The following is a 20021-nucleotide window of genomic DNA, read 5'->3' on the forward strand; positions in this document are numbered from 1 at the left end:
GTACAACTGGAGACTCGTTCAAGGATCTTGAACAGTTCCTTAGTATTGGATTGGGCTTGAGAGATCCTATTATTGTACACTTCCTTTTTTGCAGCTAGGATGGCTTCTTGTATGTGCGGGAAGTCGTGGTAAGGTTATTTTTGTTAACTAGGGAAGGTAGGCTTTTACAAAAGGGCCTCAGCTTTTCTTTTTTCTTTACGCAGGTTGCGTAGGTGAGGGGTGAACCAAGAATTAGGGTGAAGGCAAGGTTTTTGCTCGCGCAATGGTGTTGAGAGCTTTTAACATATTATTGTAGGAGTCAACTAGTACTGTGGGGTCTGAGCAGGAGGAAGATACAGTGTTCAATAGAGGGAGGATAAGAGGGAGAAGTTTCTCAGCCGTGATATCCTTGTTACGTGTTTACATGGCAGGGGCAAGGCCAGGTTTATTTGACGGTGGACTAGAGTTCATGGAGAATAGTATTTTATGATGATCAGAACACCCGCAAGGTGACAGAGGTTACGTTAAGCGCACAGTTCATGTCTGCGACCCAGTCCAGAGTGCGATCCTTAATATGGGTAGACTCAGTGATCTGTTGAGTAAGACCAAAGTTGGCCATAACTCCCGTGCACATAGGTCCTTGCTAAGTCAGTGGCTTTGGGGTCATGTGTGTCCTGGTAACCTAAATTAAGGTCGCCCAGTATAATGATTTGCGAATCGGGCTTGGTGCTAGTGGCTAGGATAGATGAGATGTCCTCCACAAATGAGGTGGGGTACTGTGGCAGTGTGCTTAGGTGAAATCGGCAGTTTGATAGAGAGTAGTCCCGCTGATGGAAGCAGCAGGCTGTTGGCAGCTCTGAGATTGAGCAAGCTCTTAAATATAAAGGCTAATCCCCCCCCCCACCCCCGGTTTGATTGGTGTCCCCGTCACACCTGATAATGGAGTAGTTGTCAGGGATGGCCAAGGTCAGGGCAGGGCAGGGCCAGAGGCCGCATGCAGCTAGGTTTCCATGATTGCGAGAAAGTCAAGGTTTTCTACAATGATGAAATCCGCAATATCTAGAGCATGCGCGGGGACAGAGCGTGCGTTGATGAGCGCACCTTTGAGTTTGGGAGCAGTGATGGTATTGTGGACGGGAATGATAAGAGTCGGTTTTAGAAGCTGAGAGGGCAGTGGATATATTGACAGAGTTGGGGATTTTGTCGAGGGTGGAATTGTTAATGCGGTAGGACCAGTGATGACATCTGGAGGCTAATCTTTGGTTTCTGACTGAGCTAGTACATGGTTGACTAGGTAGGTTGGGTGAGGTCAGTGTGGTGCGGTGCGGTAGTGGGGGACTAAAGGCAGCGGTGTGAGCCCGAGATCGAGAGTAATGATAACTCACAACAGGATTCACTATGCCGAAGATGGGTACAGAGTGAGGTTTGACAGGCGTAGCGATGTTCTTGAGTGTAGTAAATTGGCAGGGCGGTGGGTGGTGCAGGCGCGAGCCGAACCTAACATTTCTAGCCTGAAAGGGGCATGGTTGATTAGGAGTGGATTTGGTGGCGAAATGGAGTAGCCAGAGGGCCAGCACGTTTAGATAAGGATTGGGTCCTGTCATGGGGAGAACATAAGGTGGTTCGTGAGGTAGTGCAATACAGGTTATGGGAAAGTATGAGACGTGGTGCAGGGTGGTGATGGGGAAGAGCGGTGACCAAGTTGGGGCCTGAGGTGTGAGCAATAAGAATGTGGCGAGGTGTAGAATAGACAGGTGTGCAAACTTTGAAGTGCTACTAGATGAGGGAAAAGTAGTGTAAGCAGGTATCAAGTGTGCAAAGCATTTTAGAGGCTGAATCGGTCGTAGATTGTTAGGTAATAAGACTATCAAATGGGAGCAGTCAAATGGTCAAAAAGCGACTATCAAATGGGAGCAGTCAAATGGTGGGCTGCACATAGGTTAAAAGTAACAATCACATGCTAACCGTCAAATGGTGGGCTGCACATAGGTTAAAAGCAACAATCAGATGCTAACCGTCAAATGGTGGGCTGCACATAGGTTAAAAGCAACAATGCAGTGGTCAGATGCCTCATTCAGTACAGACTGATGTTAATACAGGTAGATATGTATGCAACAAGGTTCACAGTAGGCTATTGAGACAAGGGCTTTGAGGATATAGTCAAAGGCGTTGCGATGCTCCCAACGGTAAGGTGATGTGCCGCACGTAACAAAGCAGGAAGTGGGAGAGCCATGAATGGAGTTGACTAAGAATTCCACAAGTGGTCAATCCTCTATGAGGACATTGGCCCAGCCAGTGAAAATGGACTGTTTGGCGGGGAAAGATTTGCAAAGGGTTCCAGGATGGTAGAAAAGGTCAAGTGGCGCTAGTGGGCAGCTTACCATGATGCTTGATGATAGATGAACTGCGACGGGCAGGGGTTCTGGCGACACAAGAAAGGCCATGTGCCTTAAAGGGTGCCTTGAGGAGGGAGCCGGCTCGTGCCTTCCGGCGCAACCAGCCTGCAGAAATGTAAAAGTAGACCAATCCGATTCGAAGGTGCGTTGCTAGGTGATGGTGTAAGCAATCAGGCGGCAGCAATCACACAGTATAGTGGCTGTCCTTGTCGGACAGCCAGCCAATCACCTTTGGGTGCAATTACTGTAACCAAGGGAATTAAGCACAGGGAGTTTCGGGCACCTCCCTCACTTCCTGCCCCTGCCAGACACTCTTGAGCCAGAGGCGGGCTTCACTTGTGAAGCCTGCTAAAGACAAAAACGAACAAAAAGAACAAAACTGGTTTGGCGCGCAGAGTAAATCTCAAGGACCTTTCCACAAAGAAATGGCGAAAAAAGGACCATTTTGACGAAAATGGCACCCAAGGGTGCTCAACTGCAGCTGCGAACACAGCCCGCAGTAAAAACACACCACTGTAGTTAAGTTAACCACTGCCACCAGCCATTAATTGTAGAAAGGGTAACACAAATGTTACATGAGAAACTAGACCAAGGGGGTACCAAGTACCCCTCCAGCACCCCCATTGTAAGATAGTGTGTGCTGGGTCTAGAAAGTTACAAATGTAAGTAAAGTCAATTTCACGTCACTGGTCTTGGAAACAGTAGTTTATCCAAGAGAAGGTATTTCAACCTTTGGGAAAACTAAAAGTCTTCCCTGTGCCACTGCACTGAAGGTGCAGTGTGTCACAATGTAAAAGATGATGCCTATGGAGTTTGTCAGACTCCATAAACAAAAGAAAGAGTGCAAATCACAGAATAAATACACAAGAGTGGGAAAAAGGGTCTCACTTTCTCCAGGTAAAAAATGAAAGTCCTCAAAATCCAGCAATGGTGCTGGGGGTCTCCAAGGTAGCGAGGAATTCACACATTTCTGAGAATTCTCCCTAACAGTGGGTTACCCAATACCAAGAGGACAAGGGTTGTGTAGCCTGCCACAGGGTGCTAAATCAATTCTTGCCTAACATTGACTTTGGCTGTCCTGGCGTCCATAAACCCATCCTGGCCACTTAATCGCCTCTTCATGACAACACCAATAAGCAAATTGCACATAAACCTAATCTAGCTGTCCCTAACCGACTCACTCCGAGCCATGCCATAGCCAAAATTGAGATACCCTTCCTTAAAGGAGCACTCATAAATGCCAGATCTTTGGTTGCCCACGCAATGGACATCTGACCTAATACTAGAAAGTAATTTGGATTTCCTTGCTATAACGGAATCCTGGCTACATGACGCGGCAGGACCTGCGCTTATGCTAGCTATCCCAGATGGATATACAATGTCCAGACAAGACATGATACTCGAGGAGGAGGCATCGCCATCATATCTAGATCTAGCGTATCCGAGACTCACCCCCCTACAAACAACCCAATCTTGCAAAGTCCTCACTGCTAAACTCCCCCCCCCCCCCGCACCCCCCACTTAATTCCAAATCACTCACTAACCACTTAATTTATAGGCCATCTGGTCCATTTGGGACATTTGAGGATATTTACAGCCTACTATCTAATAATCTTAAAACAACTACCCAAGTGCTACTACTAGGTGATTTCAATTTAGGATTTAACGATCCAGCGGACAAACATGCCCTCAAATTAGCCAACATCCTCTCAGAATTAGGCATGTCACAAAAAATCAACAAACCTACCCACAACAAAGTGAGAACTTTAGACTGGGTAGCCAACTACAATTGTACTGCCATCATCACACCGCAACTGTGGACAGACCACTCCCTTGTGTCTTTCACACCATCGATCATTGGACCACCTCCGATGGCCCTACCTACTGCCCCACAAGGAATAAAAAGAATATTACAGTGGACAAAGTGATCCCTGCCATTCTCCCTACCTTAAATTCACTAACTGATAACGTAGATCCCGGTACTCTGGTCCAAGAATATAATAAAATTATGCTCACCGCACTAGACAAAATTGCTCCACTCAAACTTAGACCTAGTAAACCTAAATCTCATCTAAACAAGTGGTTCACCACCAAGCTAAAGGACCTGCGTCTAAGAAGGAAATGTGACACCACCTGGAGACTACTCCCTTCTAATAACAAAGCTAAGTTAACCAAAATATCCTCGCCATACAAAAATGAAAGCTGTATGGCAAAACGAAACTCATACAACGAACACATTGCCAAAGCAAACTAGTATGAAGGAATTATTCACCATACTAAAGAATTAGATTCTCCAATACCTACACCTGACATCTGCATCAAAAGTAATACATGGTGTTCAGATATTCAACATGCTCTAATAAAAGGACTACTCTTCAAAACCAAATTGCCCAAAAAAGCACCAAAAAAAAAATAAATTAAATAAAATGACCCTATCCAGATTACATGTGGTGTACCCCAGGGCTCCTGTGTCTCCCCTACATTATACAATATATTCACCAAGCCCCGTTCGATGATCTGGACCTTCTGGGTATCACCTACACTAACTATGCAGATGATACTCAGATTCTCCTCCCACTTCCTGGGGATTATGACACGGATTTGGCATTGGTGAATAGAGCATATCATCCAGGCATGGATGGCCACCCACGATCTATACCTGAATGATAAGACAGCTCATCATCCTGGGCACCCACTTCAACCTGAAGAAATTAGGCCAGGAATATTCATAATTCGCCATCGATGTAAATCATTAGGGTAGCCAAAGAGGTGAAAACTCTTGGCTTTTACCTTGACTCTACCATGTCCTTTGACAAACAGGTGAAAGCACTGGCCTCTACGACCGCTTACACCTGCAAGCTTATTAGAGCAGGCAGAACATTCCTTTCAAATGACAATTGTATGATATTGGCCAGAGCACTAATACTCTCTAGGCTAGATTACTGTAATGCGCTGTACAGTGGTGTCAATAAGGTCATTATTCAGAGGTTACAAATACTTCAAAATAATGCCTTAAGAGCCGCATTAGGCGTGGATAAAAACATCTCTGCAACTAGACGCCAATACAAGTGGCTCTCTACCCATAACAGAAACCTTCTAAAAGCGGTCTCCCTCACCCACAAAGTTTTAAACAATGCAGCCCCCAGTTACCTTGTAGACAGATTACACAGAACAACATCTCTCAGACCCACGAGAGTTAGCAACGCAAACTGCCTCACTGTACCTAGATTCAGACTTACTAAGAGTGGCGGCAATAGCTTTCCTGTGAAAGCATCCAAACTTTGGAATTCCCCCCACACCAGCTCAGTATTTACAATTTAGAAGTAGCTACATTAACATGCTCAACCTTACTGACCACTAGCCTTTACCGCTGCACCAGCCCCATATAGGCTGCCTTAGCATCCTTCCATCAGACTGTGATTTTGATTATGTGCCTATGTATTCTTCCTGTTCATAAACTGTTTAAATTGTAGATGAACAAGTTACTTTCTTACCTGGTAACGTTCTTTCGATGGGACGGTCCGATGACGTATTCCATATCTATGACAGGTAATGTCCACAGCTGTGCTGCTTCGGAAAATCTTTGGCGTCTGCGTCCTGCGTCGATGACATCGATGCGCCGTCCCAGAGGACCTCCTCCGACGGCCGACGTCAACCGATGTGATAAGTAGGACGCACGACGCCCATAGCCTCAGTTATAGTTTTTTCCCCAGAACGTGTGCCACCAGTCAGACACACAAGGCCTTGCGGAACGCAAGCTGCAATCGCAAAAGAAATTCTGCAGCGGGGAAGGCAGGGAGGGAGCGATATGGAATACGTCGGACCATCCCATCGAAAGAACGTTACCAGGTAAGAAGGTAACTTGTTCATCGAGGGGATTGGGTCCTCCGACGCATTTCATATCTATGACAGACTCCCAAAGCAGTACCAAGCAAGGAGGTGGGAAAGAATTTAGAATACAAATTTTGCATGCCCCATCAAATTGCAGAATGGAGAACTGCCTTGCCAAAGGCCAGATCTTGCCCTCGGATGGAATCGAGGGCGTAGTGACGTGCAAAAGTATGTACTGAAGCCCAGGTGGTTGCATCACAGATGTGACGAATAGGAACTCCCCTCTGCAGGGCAGTAGACGCAGCCACTCCCCTGGTAGAATGGGCCCGCAAGCCAGCCGGAGGATCCTTACCTGCCAAGCGGTAACACTCGGAGATAGCTAAAATAATCCAACGAGACAGTCTGTTTCGTCACAGCTTGTCCCAAACGCTTTCCAGCATAACCAATGAAAAGTTGATCGTCCACTCTGACCCGGGACATGCGCGAAATATAAAAACTCAACGCTCTCCTAGGATCAAGCCCATGGAGCCTCTCCTCTTCCTTACCAGGATGTGGAGGAGGATAGAATGCAGGAAGAACAACCTTCTGGCTCAAATGAAATTTCCAAAACCACCTTTGGAAGAAAAGGACAAACTCGAAGGACAACCCTGTCCTTATGAAACAGTGAAGGGTGGCTTAACTGAAAGTGCCTGTAACTCACTCTGCGAACGGAAGTAACCGCAACCAAAAACACAGTTTTCAGAGTTAACAGCCTCAAAGGGCAAGAATGTAAAGGCTCAACCGGAGCACCCATAACAAACTTAAGAACAAGGTTCAAATCCCAACCTGGCACGAGAAAAGGTGACGGAGGGAACACATTAGTGAGTTCTTTCAAAAACTGCAAAATTAAAGGAATCTTAAAATAGGAACACTCTTTAGACGAGCGCTTAAATATGGACAGCGCCGCCAGGTAACCTTTAATGGTCCCCCACTTGCAAGCCCCTGTGGGCCAAAGAAAGCAAAAAAGACAGAACCATGGGAATGTCACATTCAAAAGGATCCACATTCTGAACTCTGCACCAGTCGCAGAACTTTCGCCAACGGTACAGAGACTTAGTTGCCGGCTGCCTGGCCGAGAGCAACACCTCCCATCACGTCTTCAGGGAAGTCCCAATCCTTATACCTCAACCTTTCAGAAGCCAAGCGTGAATATTGAGGGATCTGACCTCTGGATGGAGAACCTGACCCTCCCCCCCTCCCGTGAGAGCAGATCGTCTCGGTAGGGAAGACGACGTGGAGGGCAGATGGACAAGTCTAGAAGGTCCGGGTACCACGTCCTCCGGGCCCACGCCGGAGCAATGAGGATCATCCAGGAAGCAAACCTCTGCAGCACTTGCAGGATGACGGGGACTGGAGGAAACGCGTACAGCAGTGGGAATGACCACTCCACCACGAACGGGTCCTCCTAAGGCTCCTTTTGGAGGAAATTCCTGCGAGCAAAACCTTTCGCACTTCCGGTTGACACTGGAGGCGAAGAAATCCACTTGAGGGGTCCCCCAAAGGGCGAAGATCTCCAGGAGAAACTCCTGAGCCAGCTCCTACTCGTGAGAGATCGTGCTCTGCCTGCTCAGAGCGTCCGCCGTCTCGTTGTCGTCTCCGGCCAGATGAACCGCCGAGATCGAAACTTCCTGCTGGATGGCCCAGAACTCAAGCTGCATCGCCTCCCTGCACAGCAGAAGTAACCCTGCCCCCACACCCCCCCCCTTTTGTTGAGGTAGTGCATGGCCACCGTGTTGTCTGTTAGAATCAGGACACTCTTTCCACGCAGTCGGCAGAAAAGCCTTCAGGGCTAGCCTGACAGCCCTCAGCTCCAACAGATTGATATGGAGTCTGGACGGAGACCAACGACCGCTGACTGTCAACTCGTTGGCATGAGCTCCCCAACCCGTGAGGGATGTGTCCGTCACGATCGCCACCTCCGGCCAGGGCAGCCAAAATGGGGTCCCCTTCATCAGATTGCCCTCGACGGCCCACCACAGAAGGTCCCGGGCTACCAAGGGCGGCACCTGAACAGGGTCCGACAGCCTGCTGGAGGACTGAGACCACTGGAGCTTGAGTGCCCACTGCAAACATCTCATCCGCAGACGAGCCTCTGGCACCAGAAGAATGTAGGGTGCCATGTGGCCGAGCAGTCTCAAGAACTCGGACACTGGGAGATCCTGGGCAAATTGAAACTTGTTCACCATCTGCTGAATGTGAAGAGTCCTCACCTGAGGAGGAAAACACTGCCCCAGGGACGTGTCGAGCACTGCTCTGATGTAGTGGAGCCGCTGCGTTGGTGTCAAATGGGACTACTTTAAATTGAGGGAGAAGCCCAGCCTGTGAAGGGAGTGGCAGGTGACGGACAGATGATCCAGGACTTGCTTGGGAGAGCTCCCCCTGATCAACCAATCGTCCAGGTACAGGTAGACGTGAATCCCCCGTTTCCTGAGATGCGCTGCCACCACCACCATGAGCTTGGTGAAAACCCTCGGGGCGGAGGTCAATCCGAACGGCAGGACCCGAAACTGAAAGTGCGAGTCGCCAACCGCGAACCTCAGGTACTTCTTGTGCTTGGGATGGATCGGCACATGGAAGAAAGCATCCTTGAGATCGAGAGACACCAACCAGTCCTGAAGTTGAAGGGCTTGGAGGACTTGAGAAAGAGTCACCATCTTGAACTTGTCCTTCCTGAGGAGTTTGTTCAAAAGGCGCAAGTCCATGATGGGTCTCAATCCCCAGTCTTTCTTCGAAATCAAAATATAAGGGGAATACCATCCCTTGTTCATCTCCGCTACAGGCACCAGTTCTATGGCGCCTTTCTCCAGCAGGGCTTGAATTTCCTGCGCAAGGAGCGGATCCGGACACTTCAAAGAGAGGTTCCCTGGTGGATTGTCGTGAGGCCTCTGCCGAAAAGGAAGACAGTAGCCGTGGGTTATGATCTCCAGAACCCACACATCCGAAGTAATGGCTTGCCACTCTACAAGATGCTGCGCCAGCCTTCCCCCAACCGGCGAACCATGGGACCTGGCCTCATGACTGAGTGGTAGCGGCTGCGGCGTTGCCTGAGGGCAAAGAGGCAACTGCCCGAGCGGCCTTGGCACCTCGAGTACCTTGTTTCCACCTCTGGCACCCTTACGATGGCCTGACTGCTAGCTCCCCTCGCTTTACTGAAGGACGAGTAATAGCGAAAGGAACCTCCCCTCCATTGCTGTCCCCTAGGACGAAAAGGCGGAGGTTGGCGAACTGCAACCTCTCAAGGCTCTCGTCAGCCTTGCTGCCAAAAAGGTGTTCACCGTCAAAGGGCATGTTGAGGAGCAGGGACTGCACATCAGGAGCGAAACCAGACTTGCGCAACCACGCAAACCTGCGCATTACGGTGCTCGCCGCCATGGACCGGCTGACACAATCTGCCAAGTCCAAACCCGACTGAACGGCCTCACCCATGGCATCCCTGCCATCCTGAACCATAGCAAGGAAACCATCCCGTTCGTCCCCTTTGGGAATATGTTCAGCCGCTAATGCAACACAGTTCCACAGAGTGTGTGTGAAACGAGACAAAGCACATATGGAGTTGGCCGCCTGAAGCGCCATACCCCCCCGAAGAAAACACTTTCTTCGCCCAGCCGTCAAAATGTTTGTCGTCCCTATCCGGAGGGATGGTAGGATACGACGCCTGCTTTGCCGGGGCCGTAGCCGCCTGCACCACCAAACTCTCCGGAGTGGGGTGCCTGGACAAGTAGCAGGGGTCGCTACGGGCTGGACGGTATTTTCGCGACAGACTTGCCCACTGCCGGGAGACTCTCCGGAGCAGTCCAAGCCGCCACCACCCTTCTCTGCAGAGCCACATGAAACGGCAAAACCGGGTCAGTGGGAGGGACCGAGATCAAGGATGTCTGTGAGATCATCCTGATCGAACTCCCCTGGGAGAGCTGACCAACCCAAATACTCGGCGACCCGAGACATAAGGCGCCGATATGAAGAATCGGCATGAGTGCCAGGCTCCGGCCTACAAAACTCCACCTCCGGAGAGGTGTCCAGTCCACTGGCATCATGCAGTGACTGCCTCAGGTCATCAAACTGGCTATGGCCCGAGATAAGCTCATCTGGAACCGGAACCAAGCAGTCAGAGCCTTCATCACCCTCTGAAATGTACTCCAGGCGGGGAGAGGAAGACCTCTGGGGACCAAAGCAGTGCCTGACCTTAGCCAGAGCCTTTCTAGGGGCAAACCCCGTGCCACCGGGCGCCTCCGACACCACTGCCTCGAAAGGCGTCGAGGGCGCCGAACGAGTCGGCGTCGACAGAAAAGGCGTCGACGTCGAGCGAATCGACGTCAGCTGCAGCGACACAGGCCCCGAAGCCAGAGCTCCGAGCAGGTCTCTCGACGATCTAGGCGCCAACGGTGTTGACGACCCCCTCGGAGGCAGAGCCTCGAGAGAAATCGTCGTCAACCTCAGCGCCACAGCCGTCGATGTCTTCTTCGAAGACGGCACAGGATCACGCAGTCTCGAGCACGTCGAGGACCGGGACCTGGAACGGGCATGGCAAGAACGGTTACCCTTGTCTGAGCGGGACCTCTCCCGCGAGCCGTGCCGACCACCCGAGCCCGAAGGCGTACGAGCGGTGTGACGACCGACCCCACTCAGAGGCGCGGACGGATCGGTGCCCTGTGATTCAAGAATCGCTAGCATCTGCTTCCCGAAGGAAGCCCATTCCTCCGGTGTCGCTTGCATGGAGGGATAAGCGACCCGCCGACGGGCGGAGTCCTCGGAAGAGGACTGGGAAGGCGACCTATGCCGGCGCTTACGGGAATGCCTTTAAGAGGCGGAGGAGTGGCGAGACCGACTCCTGGAAGGAGACCCACTAGACTTCCGACGATGACGCAGAGAGTCGCCCCTCGAGTCATCCGTCGAAAGTCCCGCAGACCTCGACTTCTGGGGCTTAGACACCCGGCCTACCGACAGCTTCTTCTTGCGTTCCCGCAAGGCCTTTGCCGTGAGCGACTGGCAGTCGACAGTCATCCGAATCGTGGGCCTCCCCGAGGCACCAGAGGCAGGCGTTGTGCGAGTCTGTGACCGACATCTTGGACCCACAGTCCCCGCATTTCTTGAAGCCCGGACGCGGGATTGAAGACGAAGTAGACATCGCCACGAACAGGTCTTCACAAAAAACCGAACAGGTTCAACAAACCGAGAATCGAAAACCGCAAACTCCGAGTCGAGGCGTAGCGAGATTCACGAAGCGAACATGTTCGCGGAAAAAACGGAACTGAGGCTATGGGCGTCGTGCGTCCTACTCATCACATCGGGTGACGTCAGCTGTCGAGGAGGTCCTCGGGGACGGCGCATCGACGTCATCGACGCAGGAGCCAAAGATTTTTCGAAGCAGCACAGCTGTGGACATTACCTGTCATAGATATGGAATACGTCGGAGGACCCAATCCCCTCGAATTGTATATTTGTCTTGTGTACATACCTGTAACTTTATATGCCTTTTTGCTACCATAATTGTAACCTTGTAAGCTTTGCATTTTCTTTCCGCTGCGCCACGTTACCCCTGGGTCTGCTGCGCATTAAATAAACAAACTTCTGAGCCCTATTGGCGTTGGCAGTGCTCGTTAGCTTACAGGTTTTAATTGTTTGACACGATTACTGCTGGGAACCTACATCCCTCTGGGACAAACTAACTATCGAACCAGTTGAAAGGGTGTTCTACTTTAATCATTTTCCCTCCTCAACTCAATTTTGTAATGGTGAACAAAAATAAATGCCAATACTGACCTTGATTGAGGTCCCTCTGTGTGCTGGAACAGGTTTAGCATATACAGAAATTACTCACCTGCATTATTAGTTCTTGTTTAAATGAATTCCATCTTCCATTGAATGTTACCATTAGTTGCAACTTTTAAAATGCTTAATTTACCTTGTGTATATGAATAAATATAACAAAGTATTTATTTGGTGCCTTGTGTTGACCGATTTCATTGCGCTACTCTACAGCTCACAATACCCCTCAGATAAGCCTGGCTGCTCAGTCACTACCACACCAGTTGGACTTTACATTTCTTACCCTACTAACCCCAAAAGGGGGAGCAAGCCAAGAGAAGGGGGTTCCATAAAATGAGACTGCAGAACCTCGAAAATGAACTTATGCCCCCAATACTATGCAACACCATAAAGAAATACGATTCCTGAAAAAAAACACCAACGTTGAACAGGTCCACATCTGTAAAATGTACAGAACATTTGGGAAATGTAGATGCAACTCCTACGCCAATACAATTTGTTTCAACAGGATAAATTGCAAGCTCCTTGATTATGTTACCGCTCAAAAACTGACCAGATCGTGGTGCGAGACATCCATGTCCGAGTGAACCGAAGCGTTGGATCTCGCGTCTGAATCCTCCACTTTGGTTCCTGAAAGAGAATGCATCCATAGTTAACTGGGTGATCAATAATGACCGCCTTAGGAGAAAAATGTATAGAATACCCTAAACTAAAAGGAATATTACAACTGCCAGGAGAGAAGAAAAAGGTACGACTGCTATAGTGAGAAGTACAAAAATAGTTAAGTCAGAATGTGCTCACCCACCCGGCCCTATCCATAGTTCACAATGCACTAAGGGAAGTTGAAGACAGCAATGGTCTCTGGCATCTGTTCCACGCCCATCCAGAGAAAAAAGGAACAAGTTACTTACCTGTTAAATGTTAAAGAACATTTGTACCGCGCACTATCACCACCGGAGTGGTGCCCTGGCGGCTCTGAAAGAGGAGGGGAAGTTGAGTTAGTGGGAGGAAGCAGGAAAAGTGCAAGAGAGCAGTGATGTGCTGTTGGCGGCCTCAGCCTGGTGGGTCAGTTGGCTGGGCCTGGGGCGAATGCGGCTGGTTGTCGTCGTGTACTGTTGTGCGAGTGTGTTTTTGTTTTGTTGTGCTGTGCTGTAGGTTTTGGTTATGTTTGGTTTGGAGTTTGAGAGGTGTATGCAGAAGGGGAAATGGTTAGTGGGTTGGTTAGTTTGCATCTCTGTCCTGAATTAAGGCGCTCAGGTTGCATAGTCTCCCCTGATGTGCCTCTGCCCTGATCTGGGTCCTTCTGGCATGACAATGCATTACTTACCGTAAAAGCATTTGATGGTTGTATCTGCTTAGATTCACATGCTGTGCATAGGTCCGACATCCAGTGGTCACTGCGGAGTATTGCATTTTGTTTTTCCTAGTCGAAAAGGGACGTCGACAAGGCGTGTCTGAAATACTATCCCTATAGTGACGTGCGTTGTACCCACAATCCCTCACGCATCGAGGTCCCTCTGTTTGTATTTTTCTGCCCTGAGGGAGCCTTCTAGACGTGAGTACAGAAAAGAGATATAGAAGGAAGTCTATGTTCCTTCCATCCGAGCGGGGAGGAAGGGTGGGCGCATGTGAATCTAAGCAGATACAACCATCAGAAATGCTTTTACGGTAAGTAATGCATTGTCTTCTGATGTTTGTTAATCTGCTTAGAATCACATGCTGTGCATAGACTAGCGAGCAGTACCCGGAGTTGGCGGTGGGTTATGAGAAGGAAAAGTAGAGAAAAGATGTCTTAATACTGCCTGTCCCACCTGGGAGTCAGATCTCGAGTGTACATCTAGACAGTAGTGTTTTGTAAAGGTGTGCACAGAACTCCAGGTAGCCGCTTTGCAGATGGACTCAAGGGGAACATTTGCAATGAATGCTATGGATGCCCCCGTGCCTCGAGTAGAGAGTGCTCTTGGCTTAAAGGGCAGTTCTCTCTTAGCAAGAGTATAGCAGAGAGTAATGCATTGAACAATCCATCTAGAAATAGTGGACTTTGAAACTGCATCCCCTTCTCTTCCTGCTGCCACCGAGACGAAGAACTGATTAGTCTTCCTCAGTGGTCTGGTTCTTTCCATGTAGAACATGACCGCTCTGCGCACATCTAGTGTGTGTGCAGAGTTTTTTCCTCCCAAGTTGGAAGGATTTTAAAAGAACGTTGGCAGTTCTATAGACTGGTTTACGTGGAATTTCGAGATGAATTTCGGAGCAAACCTTGGGTGCGTGCGTAGAACCACCTTATCTCTGAACTGTAACGAAGGGGTCTAGAACAGAAAGAGCCTGTAGTTCACTTACTCTCCTGATTGAGGTGATAGCTATTAGAAAAGCAGTCTTAAGAGTGAGGTGTTTAAGAGATGCTTTGTGCATGGGTTCGAATGGTGAGCCCATGAGTCTAGTAAGTACCACGTTAAGGTCCCATCCGGGAGTTGGGTCAGCTATCGGGGGGTGTATTCTCTTTACTCCCTCCATGAAGGCCTTTATAACAGGGATCTTCCACCACGACACTGAGTTGGGAAGTGGTGTATGCAGAAAGTGCCGCTAGGTGGACTTTAATGGAATTGAACACTAGACCTGAATCCAATAAGTGGGTCAGGTATAGAACAATATGTGTGGGAGAGCAGTCAATCGGGTTGATGCTTTTTCCTCTGCACCAGATGACAAATCTCTTCCACTTGCTAGAATAGCAGTGGCGAGTGTTAGGTTTTCTGGCTTCCCTGAGGATGTCCATGCATCTCTGCGGGAGCTGTAGATGTCCGAATTCTATGATCTAAGGAGCCAAGCTGCTAAGTTCATGTTCTGGGGGCATGGATGCAGAGTCCTGCCCTTGTCTTGTGACAGCATGTTGTAAGGGCAGGGGAGTTTCATTGGGGGGGATAGAGACATCTCCATCAAGTGAGCGAACCATGGCTGTCGGGCCCACATTGGGGCCACCAGTATCATGGTCACTTGTTCCTGGTGCATCTTGTGCACCACCTTGTTGAGAAGGGGAGTCGGGGGGGGGGGGGAAGCGTAAACAAATTTCCCTGACCATTGCATCGACAGACCGTTCCCCTTGGATTGGTTCTGGGGGTACCTGGAGGCGTAACTTTGGCATTGTGAGTTCTCCAGGGTTGCGAACAGGTCTATTTCTGGGAATCCCCATTGTGTGAAGACGTCGAAGACGATGTCTTCGTGCAGTCGCCATTCGTACTCTACGGGCAGGGGGAAATCTCTGCTGAGTTTGTCTGCCAGCAGATTGAGTTCCCCTGGTACATGTGACAATAGGAACATGTTTTGTTTGAGAGCCCACTTCCATATATTTTGGGCCAGTTTGGACAGTCCTGGAGAGAGGGTGCCCCCCAGCTTGTTGATGTAGTACATGGCTGTGGTGCTGTCTGTAAGGACCAACACAGTCTTGCCTTGTAGGTGTTCCTGGAAGGCTTTAGCGCCTTGAACACAGCTAGCAGCTCCAGTAGATTTATGTGTTTGGATGCTACGTTCGGAGTCCACACTCCGTGAGCAGTCTGATGGGATAGGTGAGCCCCCCATCCTGTGAGGGATGCGTCTGTGGTTAGAGTGGCTTCCGCCGCGGGTGTGGCAAAGGGTTTCCCTCTTTCCAGGTTTTCCTTTGTCCACCACCGTAGCGAGAGAACCAAGGCCTGCGAGACCACCACTAGATCGTCCCATAGTCCGCTGGCCTGACACCACTGGCTGTTGAGCCACTCTTGCATAGGGCGCAGGCGCGCGTGAGGTACCAAATAAATACACGACGCCATCATGCCTAGCAAGCGCATTGCTTTGCGTACCGTCACCTCTCGACCGGTCACATATTGAGGGATCTGAAACAGCATGTTTTGGACCCTCTCGTTGGAGGGGAAGACGAGGCCGTCCTTTGTTTGAATTAGAGCCCCTAGGAATTGTTTGATTTGGCTGGGGTCTAGGCTTGACTTCTTTTCGTTGATGGAGAAGCCCAACTGGAACAAAAGGTCTACAGTCTTTTGGGTATTGGAGAAGCATGTTTCGTAAGAATCCCCTGTTATGAGCCAGTCGTCGAGGTAAGGGTAAACTGGGATGGACAACATGCGCAGGTGGGCCACTGCCACTACCTTCGTGAATACCATTGGTGCCGATGCTATGCCAAAGGGTAGCACTCTGAACTGGTAGTGTTTGCCCTCTATCATGAACCTGAGGTATCTTCTGTGCGCTGGCAAAATTAAAATATGAAAGTATGCATCTTTCATGTCCAATGTTGTCATGTAATCTCCCTGTGATAGCAGTAGGATCACTTCCTGTAAGGTCACCATACGAAACTTCTGGGGTTTGATAAACTTGTTCGCTGGGCGCAGATCTAATACAGGGCGCATGGTTAGATCCTTTTTGGGTACAAGGAAGTACACTGAATAAATACCTTCCGTTACCTGAGATAGAGGCACGACCTCTATAGCTCCTTTTTCCAGCAGTTGTTGTACTTCTTGGAGAAGGATGGCAAGGTGTTCCGGTGTCATGCGTCGTCCCCTCGGGGGTCTGTATGTTGGGGAACCGTTGAATTCGATGCAATATCCGTGGGCTACGGTGGAAAGTACCCAGCGGTCTGACGTTATTCCCTCCCATGCTGGAAGAAAGGATGTTATCCGGCCCCCGACTGGTGTTGCATGGGAGGGGACGCGAATCTTCGCGTCACTTGGTGTTATTGGGGGCTTGGGAGCCTCTGGGGGTGGACCCCTGACCTCTCCCTTTGCCACGGCGCTGGCCTCTTTGGCTGTACTGCCCACTATTGGTCTGATAATTGGTGGCAGGGTAGTGTTGCTGCTGATTCTGCTGTTGGCGTTGGCCACGAAAAAAGCGTTTGTTGCCATAGCCGCGTCTGGTAGTGGGCTTAGAGATCTGGTCAAGAGTTTTGATAGTATCTAACTCTTTTTTAGCCATCTCCAGAGCCTCATCCACCGCTTTCCCGAAGAGGTTTGAGTCTTCAACAGGTTTATTTATTAAAGACGCCTGTGTCTCCGGTTTGAACCCTGAGTTGCGCAGCCATACATGGCGTTTTAGGAGTATTCCCTGAACCAGGGAACGTCGCGCTGTCTCTGCAGCATCCAGAGAGTTCTTTACAATACTCTGGTTGACCTGGGTTCCTTCGCCAATAGTTGATAGCAGGCGTGTACGTAGAGGTTCCGGCGCTTCTTCGGCGTCTTTGCGCAGTTTGGCCCACTGCGCGTCTGCGTAGCTAGCTAGCAAAGAATTGTTGTTCGCAATTCTTGCCGAAAAGGCAGCCGAGGATGTGACTCTCTTTGCAAGGGCATATAACCTCTTGCCCTCCTTGTCAGGTGGTGCCTCGCTGGTGGACAGCTCTTCCTTGTATTAGTTACTACAAGGGAATCCGGAATGGAATGTCCCCTGATGTACAGCGGGTCTGAGGGTGAAGGAGTGAAAAGTTTTTCAATTCTTGGATTAACTCCTCTGATTAGTGCGGGTGTGGATAGCGAAGGGATGATTCTTCTCTTCACTGAAGCGAGGAGGGGAATGGTCTGGCTGACCGGGGGTTTCTCCTTAATTACTCTTTCCACAAAGTCTATTTCAGGAGAGATCTCCCCAGTGTCCAGTTCGAAATGTGCTGCTGCTCTGCGCAACAGGGCATTGAATGTGGGCTGATCGTCAATGGGAGACGTGTTTCTAACAGGTGAATTGTCAGGAGGATTAAGGTTCAGGACATCAGTGTCCGAATATACTGATGGGGATTGCCAGGGATGAGAAGGTCCTTCTTCTGGATTTTCTCCGAAGCCTTCTCCGACCATGTCTGGGCTGTCTTCCAGACCTTCCTCCTGGTTCTGTCCCTCTTCATCGTCCACAAATTCATCCTCCTCCTCCAAGTATTGTTCCTCACCAGTGAGGTCATACACATTATGGAAATCTGAGGCTGTGTCCTGCTGGGGATTGAATAGTCTCGGGAATTTGGCCCTGGGGTCCTCCTGAGGCCCTTCTCTTGTTCTCTTGGGAGTAGGAGGGTTCTGGGTCTTCATAAACCTCTCCATTCTCTCCATGCAGAGATGGAGCCTTTCCATGGTTTCATGGGGTACCCCCTGAACGGTCTAGCGGGGGAAAATTAGTGTCATCTAGCTGAAAACGGCTCGACCTCTCCCATAATGTCGATGAAAGTGTCCCGTCGCCTTCCGAAAAGCCTTCCGGTGTGCTGGGGGTCCCCCCGACTGAAGGGGGTAGTCCCTGTCTTTCTTCGGGCTTTTTCGGCGTGTCTTTCGACCTTTGCGTAGCGCTCAACGTGTCTTTCGGCGTACGCTTCTGGGCGTCAGCTACAACGATCCTCGCCAAGCTCTCTGCGACTCGTTTGTCAGCTTTGGGCTGTGGTTTCGACGTTACGGGTGTCGATCGTTCTACGGCGGCGTGCGCTCTCTGCTGGTGCGCTCCGGCCGATGGTTTGGGGGCGGCACCCTTATTTGCCGAAAGCCCAGTCGCTGGTCGCGGCTGCGAGAGGGGCTTCGAATCTGAACGGTCCGAGGAGGCCGCCGGTGGAACCTGCGTCTCCTTGGGCGCTGATGCTTTCTTCGTCTTCGACGAAGAAGAGCCATGGGTTGTGTGCTTATGTGTGGTACCGTGTGCGTCAGTGTCGCCGGGGTGTTCATCCCCATAAGCAGGGCGTGAGCCGAGCCCGTCGGGGCCGGGAACAGACGACGAAGAGCGCGAGCGCTCTTTAGAGGGGTCTACGACTTCCGTAGCGGAGGTCGTGTTATCACGTTCCTCGTCACTGTCGGTGGTAGCAGCGGCGGATGAAGAATCGGCCTTCGACATAGCGTAGGCCGCCCACCTCTTGACCCTACGGTCTTTTAGAGTCTTTGGCTTAAGAAGCCGACAAGCCGTGCAACCCTCTTTGTGATCGAGGGGCAAGCAGCGGTTACACCGTGAATGCTTGTCCTTCCAAGTAAACTTGCCCTTGCAAAGCGGGCAAAACCTAAAGGGTGTCCTCTCCATAGCCGAGGCAATAAATCGTGATAACGACCAAGGGAAAGGAAGGGGAAAAGGAAAGGCATTCTCAGAAAAGAACCAGAGATGTCCCACGACCCCACTCTCCCTACTGTATTTGGCCTGCGAGGCCAGGCCACGTGTTCGGCAACGCCGAAGGATCTCCTCCGCTCGCCCCCCTCCGTCGAAGATCTTGCTCGGCGGAGACAGCTTCACAACTGCGTCGAGGGAGGGATCGATGTGTTATATATTAAGTAGGAAAACGACCAAAGGTCGAGGAGAAGAAATCTGCAATGTCTCTCGAGGAGCTCCGCGTAAAGGCGACCAGTAGCTGGGCGGAAAAAAACAATCTGAGGGACCTCGACGCGTGAGGGATTGTGGGTACAACGCACGTCACTATAGGGATAGTATTTCAGACACGCCTTGTCGACGTCCCTTTGACTACGAAAAACAAAATGCAATACTCCGCAGTGACCACTGGATGTCGGACCTATGCACAGCATGTGATTCTAAGCAGATTAACAAACATCAGAAACAAGGTTCCTTACTCCTCTGGCCCCCACCTCTATCATGCTCCATCATAGCCCCCCCCTGTCCTCCCTTCATACTCCTGTGGCCAGTGCACCTGCCAATGTCAACATCTTAGGTAGTGTGGTGATTGCCAGTATCTCGACAATTCCACAACACTGTGGTACCTGGCGGTAACTAAGGGGCGGGCGAAAGGGTTGGTGGGGTTGGCTGGGGTAGTTGACTCCATCTCCATGCCTATGTTCCAGTCTATCCGGTGTCACCCGCCCAGGTGCCGTGGGAGCTTCCCTGTCGGTTCCGGGTTGTCCGTGTCCTTTCCAGTTTAGTCATCCTTTTTCCTGTTTCGGTTTTCAGTTTTTAGTCTGGTGTTGAAGAGCCAGGTTTTTAGTGATTTGCTGAATTTTAGGTGATCTTCGGTGTTTTATTTCTTTTGGGATGATGTTCCAGGTTTTTGCGGCTAAGTGGTAGAAGGCGGTGCCTCCAAGTTTT

General features: G+C 50.2%; 1 protein-coding gene across 4 annotated transcripts in view; it reads right to left on the minus strand.

The window, feature by feature from the left end:
- Positions 1-20021, minus strand: part of CCAR2 (cell cycle and apoptosis regulator 2) — a 456719-nt gene that overhangs the window by 66065 nt on the left and 370633 nt on the right. For all 4 annotated transcript variants that reach the window (XM_069617701.1, XM_069617699.1, XM_069617698.1 and 1 more), the window contains one exon: positions 12565-12641. In XM_069617701.1, the coding sequence (XP_069473802.1) occupies positions 12565-12641 (77 nt within the window). The remainder of the gene's footprint in view (positions 1-12564; positions 12642-20021) is intronic.

Source organism: Ambystoma mexicanum, chromosome 10 (genome assembly GCF_040938575.1).
Source record: "Ambystoma mexicanum isolate Mex_15411 chromosome 10, UKY_AmexF1_1, whole genome shotgun sequence".
Lineage (NCBI taxonomy): Eukaryota > Metazoa > Chordata > Amphibia > Caudata > Ambystomatidae > Ambystoma > Ambystoma mexicanum.